Source organism: Calypte anna, chromosome 5 (assembly GCF_003957555.1).
Source record: "Calypte anna isolate BGI_N300 chromosome 5, bCalAnn1_v1.p, whole genome shotgun sequence".
Taxonomy (NCBI): Eukaryota; Metazoa; Chordata; class Aves; order Apodiformes; family Trochilidae; genus Calypte; species Calypte anna.
Window position 1 is genome coordinate 1,781,445 of NC_044250.1, and position 18,301 is coordinate 1,799,745.

General features: G+C 49.8%; 2 protein-coding genes across 5 annotated transcripts in view; one reads left to right on the plus strand and one right to left on the minus strand.

Moving 5' to 3' along the window:
* Positions 1-314: 314 nt before the first annotated feature.
* Positions 315-13,119, minus strand: LOC103532545 (bestrophin-1). 4 transcript variants are annotated; one of them, XM_030451157.1, is made up of 10 exons: positions 12,820-13,119; positions 10,328-10,487; positions 9,331-9,462; positions 8,751-8,995; positions 7,590-7,744; positions 6,376-6,453; positions 4,591-4,743; positions 4,114-4,194; positions 2,968-3,119; positions 315-2,246 (listed from the first exon to the last, which is right to left on the minus strand). In XM_030451157.1, the coding sequence occupies exons 2-10, from the start codon at positions 10,477-10,479 to the stop codon at positions 1,046-1,048; spliced, it is 2,349 nt and encodes a 782-aa protein (XP_030307017.1). In that variant the 5' UTR covers positions 10,480-10,487; positions 12,820-13,119; the 3' UTR covers positions 315-1,045. The 4 variants fall into 4 exon arrangements, with proteins under 4 accessions (XP_030307017.1, XP_008496543.2, XP_030307019.1 ...); XM_008498321.2 differs by having other exon boundaries at positions 8,751-8,984; positions 9,368-9,462; positions 12,820-13,118; XM_030451159.1 differs by lacking the exons at positions 10,328-10,487; positions 12,820-13,119 and having other exon boundaries at positions 9,368-9,445.
* Positions 8,866-18,301, plus strand: part of RAB3IL1 (RAB3A interacting protein like 1) — a 28,338-nt gene continuing 18,902 nt past the window's right edge. Inside the window, exon 1 of the mRNA XM_030451161.1 lies at positions 8,866-8,990. The gene's annotated coding sequence lies outside the window, so the exon portion shown is untranslated. The remainder of the gene's footprint in view (positions 8,991-18,301) is intronic.

Consider the following 18,301-nt stretch of genomic DNA (forward strand, 5'->3'; position numbering starts at 1 on the left):
TAGGAATTGTGCCTGTCTAAAAAATTAGTGTTCCTGTATGGAGAAGAGGTCCTGTGAATGAGATGTTGGGCTGGACTGAAGCTGCAGAAGAACAGTTTGGAGCTGCAGCAGCACATGGTGACTTCTGTTGGGGTTTAACAGCTCTGCTGGGAAGGCAGACAGGGTGGGAAGCTGGGAAGGGATGTGGGAGGCAAACTAAAATTTTCATGTGATAAAGGAGAGACTTTCAGACCCTGTAAGTGGGGAAAAACTGCTTTCTCAGTTCCTGTTGCACAGAAACTAAAATGAGGAAACAAAACAGATGGTACTGGAGTTCAGCCTTGCTTTTATTTCCATAGGGAAGACAGTGAAAACTCAGCTGTATGGGGTCTGCTGCCATCCAGATGACTTTCTCTGCTCTGAGCACTCAGATTGGTGGCAGATGTGATGTGGAACTTCAAAAGGAAGTCATGTACTTGGCAAATGCTGCTGCCTGCTCTAGTGGACAGGTGCCCTGCCTTACCCTGTTCCTTTCCCACTGCTGGAAAACCCCAGCTAGGCATGACTGCTGAACAATGGGGCTGCATCACAAATGCTGTGACTTGCTTCAGTTCCCTCTCTTTCCTTGGAGTATCTTTGTGAGTAGCACAGATCCTACCTGAGGCTTGCAATGGGTTTTGTGTCAAATAATAACATAATACATCCTGTTTTGGGCCACACTCGTGCTCCATGTTCTTCATGCAGATACCAGCTGAACTGCTGTTAGGTATCTGCAATATAACACTCATTTGTTTTGCCACAAGTCTAGAAGTTTGTTTTTTTTTTATTTGTTTTATGGTTGCAACACAAGTTGTGCCTGCTGCTGAATGTGAGGCTTCTAGTGATGTGTTTGGTAGTGCTGGCTTCAGCCTTGGGCTGGGCTTGAGCTGAGTGTTCCAGCCAAGAGGTGTTTTGGCTGCTCTGCCCTCCTGTTTGGGTGGGTGCCAGTGTGGCCAGTCATAGAGATAACTGCAGTATCAGTAACCCAGCAGGAATCTCAACAGAACTGGGTGTCTCCTGGTCTCCTCTAGCTGTACTCATCTAACTGCTCTTCACACGCGTTTTCACTCGTCTCCATGATCACCTCCATCAGCCCCACCAAGTCACCTTCAGCTAGAGAGATTCCAGAGTCATTGGGGGATGCACTCTCTGCTCTTCTTGCCTCTTTAGTAGGAGGAGTATTAGTGTTTCCATTTCCAGTATCTCTTGTAGTCCTGGAAACCTCTCCTGGATGCTGCTCTGAAGTGCTGGCTGCGTCGTCTAAACTGAGGCTGCGAGCGTCAGGAACCACGTTCCCCATGTGGGATCTCTCCAGCACTGGAGATGTCACAGGAGGGAATGAGAAGCAAAGGGTGGCACTGCCTCCAGGGGTTTTGGTACTGGGGGTGTGAAAGGCACTCGAATGCTCAGAGGTGGGGGTGGCTGATGCTGTGCTCTCCAGGGTTAGCTGGGGTGGGTGTGAACCTTTCAAGAAGCTCTTCAGACTCTTGAAGCTACCCTGCTTCTCATGGTCTGGGGACTCGTCCATGAAGGGAAATTTAAGGCTATCTGATGCTGTGGACTGAGCTCCTGGACTTCCTGTGGTGACATCTCTGCTTTTACTGCTAGAGCTGCTCTTCTCCTCTTCTACTGTTAGAATCAATGAGTCGGGACCTTTGCTCCGATCCGTTGGCCAAACAAACGTTTCCTTTGCACTCGAGCCAAGGGAGCTCTGACTTTTATTTGTATCACTGACCTTAGAAGGTGAGGAGTTGGCAATGACATCTCTGAGAGAAGTTGAGCAGGCAGCAATGCTGGAGAGAGCAGGAGGCTTCTTGCGGCCTTGACGTCGGGGAGGGAAGATCATGGGGATGGAGCTGATGGGTGTCTGTGGAGCACTGTAGAAACCAGGTCTCTCATAAAACGGGGTTGACATGAAGGCATCAAACTCCCTTAGTTTTCTGTCTTCGCTGTCCCACTGCTCCTGTGAACTGGAGTCTCCCCTTGGCTGGTTGATGCCACAGGGGCTGCCAGGCTTGCCCATGTCTTGGTATGCATACTGGGAGAAGGGGGATGCCGGGTCTCCTCGCTTGCGCAGCAGGTTCATCCGGGAAGAGGACCTGGAGGAGCTTGGTGACTGCACACCAAGGAGGCGGCCCAGGTGTCCCAGAAGGGGTGTGGAGTGGTTGGCCTCCTCATTCTCTTTAATTTGCTGCAGGGGTTGGAATTCCATCTCTTCTTTCTGCATGCTGAGGAAAGACAAAAGGGGTTGTGACACTGCCACAAAAAAGAGGTGGGTTCTGGTGGGGAGGTGAGCAGCACAGGGAGCACTGCTGCCAGGGGCAAGCCTCTGTCCCAGGGTTGTCATTGTGTCAGCCCCCCATGGTGGGGATGCTCACAGTAGAGGGGAGGGGGGAAAGAGGTCAGAGGCATCCTTTCCTGAATGGTTGAGAGAGTAGGGGTTGTCCTGTCTGAAGAAGAGAAGGCTTTGGGGAGACCTTAGAGAATTTTGAAGTCCCTGAAGGGAAGATAAAGTGGGACTTTGACGAGGGCATGGAGTGATAGGACAAGGTGGAATCATAGGTTAGATATTAGGAAGAAATTCTTTCCTCTCAGGGTGGTGAAACACTGGCTCAGAGAAAATGTGGATGTCCCCTTCTTGGAAGTGTTCAAGGCCAGGCTGGACAGGGCTTGGAGCAATCTGGTCTTGTGGGAGGTGCCTCTGCTTATGACCCAGGGGCTGGAACTAGGATGGTCTTTAAGGTCCCTTCCAACCCAAACCAGTGTGGGATTTTCCATGGGGGATGTTAGCTATTGTATTTGGACAAGCCTGCAAGTATCTTAGAGCAAGATTCCATGGACTATGAGAAGGATATTAGTGCTCTCTCTTACTCCTCAAGTAAAATATCCTGCACCAGGCTTGATCCAAGGTGAACACAGACTGGTGTGACACCCTGTGGCTGCACTCACCTGATATCAAAAGTTGAGCCTAGGAATGATGGGCGCTTGTACTCAGCAGTGGCTGCAGTGTAGGGTGGCTGAGGGTCTGGCTCATTCCAGTATAGGTCCTTCTCCAGAATGGGCAAATCCTGATGCATCTCATCCACTGCCATAAGGGAGACCTTCAGGGGACAGCAGAAATGTGATCTGGGGTGAGTAGCATTACATGTGCCTGTTATTGGTGGACAAAGGGATGCTGGGGAGGAGGAGGTGATGTAGTGAGGTGAGTGGTTGGGTTTGCTGTGTGGTTTTCTGTCGCTTGGGGTTGTTTTTCACTGGGAAAGATTTGATTAATGGGAAGGGAAGTGATGCTGAAGGAGACAGGAAAACAATCAGCTCACTGGAACTGAAGGGCTGAGTGTCAATGCAGGCTTAAGGTGGAGAGTTGTTGCGTGGAAGAAAGCAGAGGGAGAGAATTTTAAATACAGAGGGTGGGAAAAGCTAGGGAGAGGCAGGAATGTGAGAGAAAATCTTAAGTGTGAAGGTGGTGAGATACTGGAACATGCTGCCCAGAGAAGCTGTGGCTGCCCCATCCCTGGAAATGTTGAAGGCCAAGTTGCACAGTGCTTTGAGCATCCTGGTCCAGTGGGAGATCTCCCTGCCCATGCAGGGGGTTTGGAACTGGATGATCTTTAAGGCTTGTTCCAACCCAAATAATCCTGTGGTTCTATGAAAAATACCAAAGGCTTGAAAGGAACAACCTGGATCCATCGTGTGTGTCACAGTGTGGACTACAGCTGCAGTCAGTCTCTGTGTACAAAGATGCACCAGAAGTCATGTTGTCCCTGGTGTGGGGAGGTCCTTCTGTCACAGGCCCCATGTTCTTCTTGGAGCCTGGGATATCTCCTTGGCTCCTGAGGGCAACCACTGGGTTGGCCACCTCCATATTTGTTGGGAAGCCTCATGCTTTCTGCTCTTCTACCCTCTAGAGATCCTGGGATTCTTCTAAACATACAGCTGACACCTCAGGAAAGTGCAAGGGCAGGTGAGGTGGGTGGCAGAGGTGTTGGAGGAGAATTTTGTGACTGATGGGGACTGCTAAGCCCTCAGGTGAAGTTTTGCTTTAGTGTTCCTCTGCAGGTCAGACTCATCTGAAGGATTCTGCCTTCACTTTACCTGCAGGTTCCTGTCGATGAGCCAGTTGGTTTCAAAGTCATCATCATCCTCCCCAAAAGGGTTGATGAGCTGCTCAGCCACCTGCATGTGGAGAACATACAGCAAAGGTCATCGTGGTCATATCTGTCCCTTTCTCTGCAGGCAGAAGGGCTGTGGGGCAGAGTCAAGCATGATGTCTCCTGAAATTGGAGCAATGCTCTTCCTCCCAAAAAGGAGTGGGCTAATAAAAGTGGAGCCCCACTGCCATCCTTTTTCCTCAGGCAGATCAGGACCAAAGCTTAGGAAAGATAGAGCTGATCCAGAGTGAAACACTCAGAAACTGAGGAGGGCTCAGCAATACCCTCAGCCCCCATTTGCTTCTCCTTTCTCTGCTGCCCACGGGCCAAAGAATGCAGCTGGGTCCCTGGTGAGCAAGAGACTGGGACAAACCTCAGCTGGGGCAGATTTTGGCTCCAGACATATTTTTCTTGGGCTTACCTTTAACCAGCCAGCATAGAAGAAGAACTGCAAGAACGTAAAGACGGGCACAAAGAGATCCAGTTCATGTCCAGGATAGGCTTTCTCTGGATCCAGGAACTGCCTTCCGATCAGACAGGCCAGGAAGAAGCTGTAAACAGCCACGGTCACCACCTGGGAAAGATGCCAGGGGACATACCAGAAGAGCTTGAGTTCCCAGCTTGCTTTCCCAGCATCAGCTCCACCCCACACATCTCCAAACAGCAGCAGGCTGCTGCTCTTTTGAAAAGCCTTGGATTGAGTTCTGACAGGCTCCTTCCTCCTCTGCTTTTTGCAGGAAGATGGATTTCCACTGCAGAAAGCTTCAAACATACCCTTTGCCCTTCAGCTTTTACACAGGCTGTATTTCATTCCAGGCTGTCCCAGGAATGATATTTGCCTTCCACAGAAAGGCAGTGACAGAAGAAAGCATGTGACATCCTGGATGGAAAGAGCCTGAACAACCTGCTGTGTGGTTGTGCTGCTCCTGAAATAAGGGGTGCTGTGAGCTCTTTCCATTCTTGCCTTACTCTCTTCTTAAAGCTGCTTTGAGCCTCTCATGGCTCAGCCTGTCCTGGCAGGCTGCTTCCAAGCCAGGGAGGGAAAACTCTGTCAGTGCTGCCAGCTCTCAACCAGCTCCTTCCTTCCTGCTCCTCACGCTGGGCCTATTTTTATTTTTTCTTGTCTTACATTTGCCTGCTTGCTTGCCCAGATTTCAAGCTACAATGAGCTTTGTGCTCTGCTCTGTAATGACAGGACTGGGAACTTCCTCTTTTTAAAATTAAAAGCAGCTGAGAGTGCTGTGTGGTGGTTTCTTGATGCAACAAGCAAGAGGGTTCAAAATAAACACCCAGCATCACAAGACTCTGGAGCCAAGCCATGCAGTGAACAGCGTGGGGCTGTTCCATGGTGGGCAGGAGAGAGAACACCTGGAATTGACAGGATTTGTTTGGAAACCTAGATAACAAAATAATGTGCTGTGTATTGCAGAGGGGGCAAAGACACACTTGGATTTTGCTTTTATTCCTGGTGTGCAAGACACTGCTCTGTGTAGGAATATCATTTCCCAGTGTGTTCCTCATCAACCTTCAGCACAGCATGAGCAAAACAGTTCTCATTTCACAGCTCTTTGTGTTATCTGAGCTGCTGGGATGGGGGAGACAAAAGGGCAGGTTGGTGCCGAGGTGTCTGTCTGGCTTTGCATCAGGAGAGCTCCCAAACAGCTCAGGACGAGCACTCAGCTCCCTCTCACACAAGAGGCACAGCTCCATCAGAGCTGCTCTGCTACCCGTGGGGGTCATCCCTGGGGTGTTTCATAGAATCATAGAAGAATTTGGGTTGGAAGGGACCTCTAAAGGTCATCTTGTCCATCCCCCTGCAGTAAGCAAGGACATCCTCAACTGGATCAGGTTGCTCAGAGCCTCTTCAAGCCTCACCTTGAGTAAGCTTGAATAAGTTTCTGCAGAGGTGGCTGTGTCTGAGTTAGGGCAATAAAGCTGGGCTGGCTCCATACTGCTGAGCTACATATCTTAGAATAGTTTGGGTTGGAAGGAATCTTTAAAAGCCATTTAGTCCAGCCCCCCTGCAGTGAGCATCTTTAACTAAATCAGGTTGCTCAGAGCCCTGTCCAGCCTGACCTTGGATGAGCTGATGTGTGTTGTTGGGGATGAGGTGACCAAGTGAAGGGACACAGGGGTGCCCCTTGTGGCACAGGGCAGTGTGCTTGGGCTGGCAGCAGGGCAGGAGGTGTGGGGGATCCCTTCTCACCTGAGTGTAGACCAGAGGGATGCTGATCCAGTCGTAGCCGTAGAGTCGCCCACACTGGCTGCGCAAGGTGTTGAGCTCCTGGGGGGAGGAAAAGGAGTGGCCTGTGTCACCAGAGCTTGGCATCTCCTTCCTGGGGACACTGACTCCATCCCCGTTGCCCAGAGCAAGTTTTCCACATGGACTTCAGTTGTTGGGGAAGCTTTTTTGACCTCTTCTTCTGTCTTCCAGAGACAAGTTTCCTTTCAGCTTCCCATCTGTATTGCTTCAGCCCATTCCCTCCCATTCATACCTCCTTTAGAAGAGGGGGCTCAGCCAGGACTCCTGCTCCCTTTTGGTGTCCATCAGCAAGGTCTCATTCTTGCCCTGGAGGAGCTCCTTGCCCCCTGGGTGTCTCCAAAAAGATACCATCCTAGCTCACTTCATAATAAAGAGTTTTTCTCCTAACAAACTGAGCAGCCAACAGGTTAGGCAAAGAATGTCTGGGGAGCATCCATTTCTCTCTCCTGAATATATAGTGAGTTTAGTTAAATACCCAGAGGGAGGTCTCCCTCTCTGGGCAGATGAATCCCACTCCAGGCAACAGAAACAATGTGACTTTCTCTGCACATGAATACCAGGAAGGATGAGCTGGTCTGGACTGTTTTTTCTCTGCAGCTGGGCACGGATCATTGCCAGGTCTTGCCTGTGGAGCATGGCTTGCTTCCCAGGACTATCTTAGAGTTTTCAATAGTAAAGTTTTCTACACAGACTTTGGTTGTTAGGGATGCTTTTGACCTCTACTTGGTCTCTTCCAGATACATGATTCCTTGTGGCTTTCCCTGTGTATTCTAGAGACCTCCAGTGACCACTGTAGTTTGCTGCTCTGGAGTGTGTGAAGGCTCGAGGAAGGACCTGCTACATGTGTGTCTCCCACTACTACAATTAGATGTGAGTCCCCAGTCCCACATTGGAGGAAGCTGTCACATCCCCTCCCTACCCTGTCAGGCCACAAAGAGCTCTGCTCTGTCACAAGCTGCAGAGTGGCCATGGGGACATTTCCCATCACAGTTAATGTAATATCCCCAGGAACTTGTCTCACTGCCCAACCTCACCATTCCTCTTGCTTGCCTGACCTCTGGAAATCCCTGGAGCAGAGGACTGGACAAGGATCTCACACATGGAGCTGAGGACTGGACAAGGATCTCACACATTTGCCTCTTGCCTGAGTCACTCACATTCAGGATGCCTTGGAGCAGCACGCTGTCCCGGATCCTCCCCTCGTTCCTTGCCTTCACAGCCAGGTTGGAGAACCACACACAGGGGATCCAAAACTTGTTGTGGGGAGAATTCAAGCTCTCAAACTTCTTGTGCTCCTCTGGTGTCATGAGGCCTGGGTAGAAAAGAGTAGATGGAAGAGGAATGGCCACAGACAGTTGAAAGAAATTGATCTGGTCTCAAATGGAAACATTAAATCTCAGGTGGTCACTTTAGTGCTCCTTAAAAATCACAGGGAAGACTCAGGTGCTCAGCCTTGGGGAGACACACAGGAGGAGGAGCAGTTTTGTTAAAACATTTGAGTTACAGGAGTGAGAGGCAGGCTTTATCTCATTCCACTTTGGGTATCTGCAGTATATGTGACCAGCTCACAGTCAGCATGGGAGATAAAGTACTGCTGAGGGGGCAATTGCCTGGTGTACACAGGCATTTGGGGAGAAATGGATAACATCTGTCCCTGAGGTGCCTGTTTCTCTTTCTGGATTGCAAAGGGAACCATGACTAGGGTGGGTACAGACATCTCCCTTCAGGCAGCCTGGGAAATGTACCTTCGGCAGCATCTTCAGAGAGGATTCAGGGAGCCCAGCAGTTAAAGTGGGAGCTCTTGAGGCTCAAATTCCCACCTGCCCTGTGGAAAACTGTTATCCTGAAGGAGGGACAATCCTGCCACTTGGCAGGAGTCTGCTCATGCTCTGTGCATGGGATCATTTACTACAGACAGCTCTTCCCACACACATTTTCAGTGCAGGGTGAGCAGCTCTGAGTAAAGTCACTGCACCACAGTTACTCGTAGCTGCTCAGCCAGGACACTATATTCAGAAACTGGATCTTGATGCTCCCCTTATTTAAAAAAAAATTGAGCAGAGGCCCTTCATCTTTCAAACAAGCTTTCTGTCAGAGCCCCTTCATCTTTCAAACAAGCTTTCTGTAAGGAACAAGCATCCTGTGCCAAGCAAACAGTTGATTATCTCTGAGGGGCAGAGCCAGGGTAGGAGCAGCCGCTGAGCACATTCGCAGCGTTTTCCCATCTCCGTGCCGGAGTTCTCCTGGCCCCTTCCCAAGGCTTTTTACCCTCAAAACCAGCAGCGAGGTGCTGGTGGCAGAGCTGTCCCAGAGCTGACCTGCCCTCACGACGTGCTCCATGCTGGGGAAGCGTTTGTAGACGGCGGTGCTGACGGAGCGCAGGATGAGGACGCTGCTCAGGTTGCTGTAGCGCATCAGCGTGCGGCGCAGGAGCCGCCCGTACTCATCCTCCCCATCCACGTTGCAGGAGACCAAGTTCATGATCCGGTCGGGCCAGGGGATGCTCTCGTACTGAGCCCACCAGCGGGACACCACCAGAGCCACGTAGAAACCTAGAGGTGAGCTGAGCAAATTAATCGACCTGAAGGAGGGGGAGATGGGAATGCTCGTGGGTGGGAAGGTGGGGGTTGATCAGATGGGGGTGCTGGCACTCCTGGGAGGCAATTCAGGTCTCTTTGGGGTTTTTTTTTTTGGATGCTACTGGGTGCCTACCCTCCTGGTGGAGCCCAGGAGACTCTGGTACATCTGGACAGTGCAAGCTGTGTGCTGGAGGCATGCCTCACAGCTGCAGCCTGGGATGATGGGTTCCGCTGGAGGATTTTTACAAAGGCAGAGGGTGAGATCTGCTCAGCAAATCTTGCTGAGCTCTGGATCAAACCAGGGAGAAGAAACACTGACCCGTTCCTCTTCCCTGTGCCTTCCCAGAGCTTCTTACCCAGCACAAAGGACACGGGGATTAGCTCAGCGTAGCTGTTGCAGTAGAGTGCCAGCTTCTCAAACATCAGCCTTTGGCTCTCACTCAGGATCAGCCTAAAAGGGAGAAACAGGAATATCAGTCTCAGAGAATAGTCTGGACCTGCGGGGACAGAAATTGAGAGAGGGGAGCCAAGAACAGCACTTTTATGCTGTGAGGCTGGGGATGATGTCACTGAAGAGCCCTCAGGAGCCCAGGACATCAGCCCACCACCCCAAAATATCCCACTGACCAATCCGAGGGAGCCAGAAGTGCTCCCTGGTGGAGAGTGTGTGGTAAGGGACACAGTCTGATGTCAGACATCCCAGTTTTTCTTGCTCAGAAGCATGCTGTATGGCATCCAAGGTTTGACACACAGCTTGGATGTGCACCTCAATTCACTTAATATCCTGCAAAATGTCAGTCCAAGCTCTGCTCTTACCTCAGTTCTGCCTCTGTTGTAAAACTGCTTCCCTACCTCTGTGATGGACCTAAGGGACTTCCCTGCCTTTCCTGAGCAAAACCAGACCAGCCACAGAGTGCAGTTGCCTCATTACAGATCTGTGGGCCCAGAGTTGATGTCTGCTCTCAAAAATGTACCCAAGGTATTGCCTGTTGTGTAAGAGGGAAAACTCCTTCCTAAAAGCTCCCACTGTGGGGCATCTCCAGGCTTAGTTCAGTCTTGGTCTCCACTGATCTATGCATTATTCTTCTGGAGGTAATCATCAAATACAACACTTCTTCCTAAAGAAGAGAAACTCTGTAGTTCCCAGGATTGAAAAATGAGATTTATCAGCTGCTAAGCCACATTGGAGCAGTGAGGAAGGAACTTTCCTGGCGTCCAGGTCCTGTTCCTCAGGATCACTGTCCCAGTCCTGTGTTACTCAGTTGTTCTGCTCCAAGAGAGGCTGAGGGGCTGTGTCAGGGTGTAAGGATGCTTACCTGTAGACCAGACTGATGGTGAAGTAGAGAAAGATAAAAATCAGGAACTCAGAGTAGAGAAGTTTGTAGATACTTCCTTTCCATTGGAGCAGGAGCTGTGAGAAGGTGCCTAGGCGGGCGTCAGCCACACGGTTGGTGTATGTCACTGTCATCACAGATCCTAGGGAACACACCAAATGAGCAGGTGTTGAAGCTGCCAAACAGCTTGTGCAGAGAGAGCAGACAGGGACACCCCAGGGACACCTCAAGTGTCCCAGCAGGCAAGAGAGATGGAAGGAAGAAAGAAAGAGAGGAAGAAACAATGGTTTGAGTTCAAAAGATAAGTAAGATGAAGTCAGTGACACAAGGAAACAGGAGGAAATTTAGGATAGGGAATTATTTTGATGAGCTTGACATCTTTGTTCTGTATTAGAGATGCTTGTGACCTGGTTACAATGAGAGGAAATGTATTTTTTGGTGAAGCCTGAGGTTTTTAGTGTTTGGTTATCAGCATTCAATCATGCTGGTTGGTTGGAGTGGCCAGAGCCCTTTTGCCTCTGCCTTCCCCAAGATAGTTGTTTAATTTGTTGTCACAAACTCCAAAGTTCTTCCTGTATTTTTTTTTCCTTGTATTATTTGCTTCAAATTTGTTTTTTCTGTAAATCTGCTCATTGGGAAATGTTTTCCTGGAATACTGCAAGCAATAAAAAAGGAAACACAAAAACAAAAAAACAAAGTCAAGAGTTCTCTTGGTACTGATCCAGGTGAAGGTATCCCTGGAGATCTGACAGGTTTTATAGCACTTGCTCAACAACATAGCTATCTTTAAATTTGGGCTGTGGGCCACATCTTGGCTGTGCTGATCCTAGTCCTGCAGGCAGAACAGCTCCTCCAGTTAGAGACCTGAGGGATGGAGCTGGGCCAGGCTCACAGAGCACAAATTCCAGCAACTCCATCACCTCCCCTCTCCTTCAACAATATATTGCACAATAAATCACACTGGATGAAAAAAAGCCTTTTGGGCTCAAGAAATGCTTCCCAATCATGCAGCATCTCCATTGCACTTCTTCTAGTCTAACCCTGGGTAAATAATTCTTTATAATCAATTAATCATCAGACTTGCATTCCCATAAACCTAGATTTGTAAAAAAAAAAAAAAAAAAAGCAAACAAGCATAATCCATGCCAAGCCAGGGTCAATGGTCCCTTGGTTCATAAATAATTACCCAATGTGAAAACTGTTGGTATTTCTAAATCAGAACATGTTACCCAGGACATTCCACACACATTGCTCTCTGAGACAATAATGTTAATAGTTATTCAGGCTCTTCCCTGAGCGATGGAGACAAAGAAGCAGTTCAAGGGACAATTCAGACCTTACTGCTCTGTAGCAGCAGCTGAAAGCAGGTTGGGTTGTGTCCACATTCCTCATTTAAGCATCTCAGTGAGAGATCTACAGTTAGGTGGGGACAGCTCAGGTCTCAGTCACTTGGTGCTGTGAACAGCAAATTCTTTTTTGTTGCCTACTTCAAGCAAACATCATCTTAGTCCTGGCTTTGGCTTTTCAAATCTCCTTTGGGCTTCTATGTCATAACTCTCCCTGAGCTCCCTCTCAGGGGTTTTATTGGAGGAGCAGAGCTGGCACCTGCCCTTCCAAGGGCTTCCCAGCTGCACAGACACACCTTGCACTAGAGCCTCATGTATATTTATGCCATTTCTATATGTATTTCTGGCCTGGTGCACAGGGACTCAAAAGAATGGTTTTTAACTGCCCTGGAGACTGTACAGATGGGCTGTACTGATGAGAAGTGTGTGCAGACACCCATCACTTTGTCAGGGGCTGCTTACAGAAAGCTGGCACTTTTCTCTGAGCTTTGAGTCTCAAAAGTGCTCAGGGAGATTCTTTTGTTGCGTAATTGAAATACAGATTCACTCTTTACCAAACATGGAAAACTTCAGCTCTTGTCCATGCAAATAATGAATGGCACCCACCTCTCTGCAGTTCTGCTCCGATGTGGGATATGAGGCTTTGCCCAGGACTTTTTCCTCCAGCCCTGGTTGGTGAAGACACTTCCCTGCCCACCTGCCAGCCTGTGTTGGACTGCCTTGGGATGTCACTTGGCAGCTGAAATGCTCAAAGTACCATTTTGGAGTTGAGGTACGTGGTGAGAGGCGACTCCCAGCAGCACCGGGGTTGGGATGGGGGAGAAAAAGAGCCACCTGTGGATGCCTCCCCAGGGACCTGCTGTCTGCTGCTGCCTGCACCCTCCTGCCTGATCCATCCAGACTAACACCTGGAGGTCAACTGACATTAATCAGACTGTGGAAGTCCACCACCACCAAGATCTGGCCACAGGAATTTTATCAGGTGCCTGACCCACCGCGTGAGACGGCAAACAGACACCCACAGCCATCACAGAGATGGAGAGCAAGCAGGTGGAGTGAGAGGAGGTCACAGAGAGGCAGGAAGGCAGATCTTGGAAGGAATCTATCTTGGGGATATTCAGTACTTACATTCATGGGCTCCTGAGCTGTGCTGGAGGCTCTGGAGGTTTGGTGCCACACGTGTCCTCGCTGGGTCCTTTGTGGCCCACGCCACGGCCCGCCTCCTCGTGCCCCCTTGGCTCATGGGGGGGATTGAACCTGACAGACACGGTGTGCTAAGGAGCCTGAAACCCACTTGGGAGCTGCAGCCGGTCACTTGATGCTGTAATCCTTCCTCATTACAAAAGAGACTCTGTTGTCTTTTCCCCTGGTCCCTTCTAATCTTCTGAGTAAGCCCTGCGTGTTTATAGAGGCGTCCGGAGGAGGGGGAGGCAGGGCTGGCTGCTCAGCAGCTGCTGCTAACTCCTGGCACAGCCATGGTGGCTGCCAGAAGAGAGGCATTTTTCCTCTAATTCTTTCCTGTTTGGTCCCCTTCTCTGTGTCACAATCTTACAGGAGCCCCAAGAGATTAAGCAGGGCTGGAATTTTCCACAAAGGCTATAAAAATGTGTCACCCCTGGGGGCTGCACAGCTCTCTCTTTTCCCTGGAGAAACTCCTCGCTCCTCAGACCTGGCCCGGGCTCTACCTGCCTCTCAGATGATGTTTCTAACTCCTCACTGACCCTGGAGGACTCTGCCATCTCTTCCAGCTGATGTTTGGTTGCTGGGGACTTCTACACTGCCACTGGCTCCCTGAGGCTCTTCTCTGTGTGTTTGCTTTTTTTTCTGTTCTCCTCTCCAGCAGTACCTGGAGGTTGTCACTGCTTTTTCATACATGTCACCATGGGAAACACCAGCCCTTGCCTTTGTCCTCAAGCCTCCACCAAGCCAGAGAACTCCTTTCCTTTGTCTCACCAGGGTCTTCAGTCCCTTTTCTGCTTCCAAGCTGTCCTCACAATTTTGATCATCCTTCTCTTCCACCATCTTCTGTCTCATCTTTAAGAGATTCACCTTCCACAAGCCTCTGAATCAAGATGCTTTGTTACCAAATCAGTCTTCTTTACCAAATCAGTCAGTGTCACTCTACCCTGTCTCGTGGTGTTTCTGGTACAGCCCTGGGAATTGCTGTTAACAGTGGGGCAGTGATAGCTTAACACACAAAAGTCAGTGCCAGCATTAGGGGTTTTATTTCTGGGGCAGGCTGTGGTATATTGGTTTACCTCTAGTCCTGATTCCTTCTTGACAAAAGTGGAGGGAACAGTGCTTGCTTCTCTGGGGCACCAAAGCCATGGAGATCCCCTGACTTCTGCTGGGTAGAAGCTGCTTTGTGTTGGATTGTGTGTTATGCAGAAGGATGTGGGCACACAGCTGGGGGGAGCAAGTTACAACATCTGCCCATGCACCTGGGAGGCTGCCACACCATGCTTTAGGAGAATGGGTATAATTGCAGAAGGGATGGACCTGGAGCACTTGGACTTATCAGAGTCCTTCCTCCATGAACACTGCATCCCGAGGTGTGCTGGAGCCCCCTGACCAGAGATACCTTGCTCTGAAAGTTGGAGGGCAATGCAGAAGAGAAAAAGCAGCATAGTGGTCCTGCAGTGTGAGAAACAGCCCTGGCAGGAAAAGCAGAGGTACATGGAGGACTGAGAGAACCTACATTGAAGTTGTGGAACCAGATAATGGCTCTTATCAGTGGCCAGAAGGCAGTGAGTCTGGGGTTGTCTCACTGGCCCAACCACAGCAAACTCATGGTACTGAAGGAGCAGGTAGCTTTGTGCCTTCTCACCTGGCACCTGCCAGCTCAGGGAGAAAGGGAAGAGTCCACCAGGACCAAGACACCTCAGCTGCCCTCTCCTTGCTCTGGGTCAGCAGTGAGGCTGTTGTGTCACTCCCTGTGTGAGTGGCATCTGTCTGGGACAGGAGCTGGGGTGCCCTGGTTTTACTGAGGCTCCAGGGCAGTCTTGTCCCTCAGAGGTGTAATTATTTTGTCATCTGCTTTATTATGGGGCTGGGCTTGCTGTGATGTCCCTGAAACTTTGTTCCTAGGTTGCTGCTGCTCCCAAAGGGTCCTTCTATGGTTAGGAACAGGGTCCCCAGATGATTCAGGACCATGACAATATCTCAAAACACTCAAAAAGCTCTGTGAGTGGCCATAAGAGCTGGGAGAGCACAGGGATGGATGGACCCTCTCTGAAAGCAAGGTGGTCCATGCAAGGGCCCCTCTCCATGGTTGAGAGGGGAGGCTCTTTGTGGAAATATCCAGAGAGATGGAATTAGTGGTCAGGCAGGCTGAGATGAGGGGTGGGCAGGGGACAAAAATGGTTCAAGTGAGAGATTTGCTGGAGCTCTTGGGAGTGGTTGACCCCTGGAAACTCTAAGAGGAAAACCTTAAGTGTCCTGCTCTTAGCAGAGGGATGTGCTGGCATCTGGGGAACTCTGCTGCCCTCCTCTGAGAGTAGCTCAGCTGGCAGCTGCTGGTAGGACAGCAGGAAATATCTGTGGTATTTAACATGAAAGTTAATAAGAAATAACTTGGGCAGTTTTTTACCAGTGTGGAAGTGCTGCTTGGATCCCTTTTCACATCCTCTGTGGCCTCAGAACTTGCAGGTCTTGAGGAAGATGTCCCTCTGAAAGTTTGCTTTGCAGAGAAAGCAGAGAGGTTCTGACATCCATCCTCAGTCTCACTCTCCTGGAATCATTTTCTCCATTTTACAGAAGCAGGGACTGAGTTACTGTGACAGGAAGTGAGCTCAACCCAAAATTTAGTGAAATCCCTTTCCCTTCTTCACTTTCAGAGCTTAAGTAGGCATCAGGAGTATTCCTCAAACTGATTCCCTTCTCTGGAATCTGATGTAAGAAATTAAAAAAAAAAAGTGGCAAGTATCTCTGAGGAGGTGCTGATTTGCACAGACAGGGTTCACTCTGAGTTTGAGCTGGTCATGGATGTTTGAAGAGGACACAGTGACCTTCAGTACTTCTGTGAGGCTCCCCAGACTTCTTTCCCTTATGTTGCAAGAGTTCATTTTGCACCTTCCTGGGGGTGCCCTGAGAGCTGAGGGCACATTGAGGCTGCTGTCACACAGCATTCAAGCTCAGTGTGGTCATTTATCTCCTCATGGACTATGTGCTGCTTTGACATAGGGAGAGGGTCACTTGCTTCTGTAATGGAAGAAGCCACATCCCTGCCAGCTCTGCTGCTTTTTACAAGTGTCTTTGGGTTCTTTTTTTTTTGGTTTTGGTTTTTCTGTGGCACATAGAGAGCCACTTGGTAGCACCAGGCTCCCTACTTCTATGAGGTGGAGTTGGCCTCTGTGTGTAAAAGGAGCCATTTGGGATGGCACAGACCAAGTCACAGGGTGCCTGGGTGCTCCTTTTCTTGCCTTACCCAGCGTGGTGAGGATTAGGTTCCAAAGACAGGACCAAGTGTGTTGGTCCTGGATGTCACTTCTGGGGACTGCTTGTTGCCTTCTTGCAGGTGTCGTGGGAAGGACTGAAAAGTTTCTGGTTGGATAAATCAGCCAGCAGAAAGGGAGATGAGTCCTCCTTTCACTCAGAGTTTTCCAGCTGCTCTTTTTCCTTGTCCATCTGGTGTCATTTGCCCTGGGTTCAGCCTAAACCTTTCCTTCAAAGGATGCTGCTGAGTGTGAGGTTGCTCCCCGTCAGGTCCCTGCAGCTGTGAACCAGCAGGAACAGCAGTGTCTCTGGTGGCTCTCTGCTCAGTGTCACAACGGGACTGCCCTTAGCAGCATCCTTCCAAGCAACACAGCACTGCTGCACTTTGTTGGGCGATCAAAGCAGATCCTCTTCATGAAAGAAGAGATTTTTAAACCCACAGATCTCAGAGGACCCTTTCAGAAGCCTTTCTGGCTAGTTGAGCAAACATGCTGCACAGCTGGCTGAGACAGGAGAGAGGGAGGGGAGCGGATGAAGCCTGAAGTTTTATGCCATTTGTTTTCATTTTCATGGCAATAACATCCATGTGGGTGGATGAAGCCTGGAGTTTTATGCCATTTGTTTTCATTCTCATTTTCATGGCAGTAACATCTGGGCTGGGTTTGCTGGGCCAGGGGTGTAGTCCTGCTTTCCAAGCTCAAAGATAATCCTTGTTCCTTCTTCCCTTCTAAGCCTGTGTCCCCATCCTTGCTGGGCAGGGTGTCCTAGGTAAGAGCTGCTTTTGCTCTGCAGAGTGGTCTTGGAGTTTGTTTGAACCAAACTCAGGATTCTGATTCCTGCTTTTTGTTTACCACCCATTCAGAGGAAGCTGTGGGTACTCCAGGAGGGAATATGAAGGATCAGGTTGATGTGGAGGCAGAGAGCTTGCTGTCTAGAGAAGGCACAGGACCACCAGAAACACAGCCCACCAAATGGGAGTCTCTGCTTTGTGCTGGTGGTTCCCCAGTTGCTCAGTGTCTGTCTCTACAAAGCCTGGGCTGAGAGGAGGTCACTGGAAAAATGGTGTGGAGGGGCTCCAGAGGTGACAGATGACTGCCCAGGAGCTGGGGATGCAGAGCTGGGTCAGAGAATGGCAATGGAGTGCCACAAGGGTATTCCTGCACCTGAAAAACCCAAGGGAAGGACTGGGGGGATTCCTTTCTTTTGTGGAAGAGCCATGGGGAGCAAAGGACCTGACTTAAGAAGACATAGAAAGCATCAGTGAGATGCTGCTTTGCCTGGAGGAGGTGGGAGGATGAGAAGCAAAAGGTAAAGAGTCAGTAGCTTGGCAAGATGGATCTGCAGGAAGGATGTGAGAGGAGTGGGGATGAGTGGGTACAAGTGAGTGAGCAGAGGCAGCAGAAATGGGAAAGATGTGAAAGCAAAAAGGGTGCCTGGAAACACCTGTGGCAGTGGGGAGGTACCACGTCAGGATCTTCACAACAGGGCTGTGGAGGCTTGCAGGAGGCAAAATGGATTTTCTGACACTTCAATGATCAATTTTAGTTTCCATGAAATATAAATGGGAAATTATGTGGGAGACAGCAAAATACTTCCTGGCTTGAGACCAAGGTGCTGGGTGAGAGCTTCCAACTGCACTGAGCCTGTGAGGTTGCCTCATGGTTTGTTGTTTCTTTAAAGCTGGTGGGTCTGTGTCCCACCAGCTCTTGGACATCCACTTATAAACTCTTCACAACACAGCCAGGGGATCAGCTTGTGCAGAGAGCATGGAGAAGGCAGCAGCTTTTCCTGCCTCGAGGCAGCTTGCATATTAACCCTCAGCTTGGGAATGATGTGCACTGAGTTCTGCTCTGCTGGGCCAGCCCTTTCATCTGGTTATGGAGATAGCTCAGGGTTTCTCTAGGCTTCCTTGGTACCATTGCTTATCTTTTGGGGCTGGGAGTGAGGGGTGCACATGGCACTTTCACCTTCTCATAAGTTATTTTTGCAAGTGAGTGGGATTCAGCATCTCCAGCACGTCTCCTCTTAAAGCTTCCTGTCTGCATTATCAGTTCCCATTCTTCCTGCCTTTGCTGGATCCTGGAAGTTCTGCCTTTCTAATCTGAGGACCCTCTGTCCCTGACAACCAGGCCTTGGGAGTTAATAATTACAAACATTAATGACTTCTGGTGCTGCC

Coding starts and splice junctions, on each gene's coding strand:
- LOC103532545 (XM_030451157.1), bottom strand. CDS start 10,479: ATGACAGTGACATACACCAACCGTGTGGCTGACGCCCGCCTAGGCACC. Junction 9,463..10,327: donor ACCATCAGTCTGGTCTACAG/GTAAGCATCCTT, acceptor TCTCCCTTTTAG/GCTGATCCTGAGTGAGAGCC. Junction 4,744..6,375: donor TCCCTCTGGTCTACACTCAG/GTGAGAAGGGAT, acceptor CATCTTTCCCAG/GTGGTGACCGTGGCTGTTTA.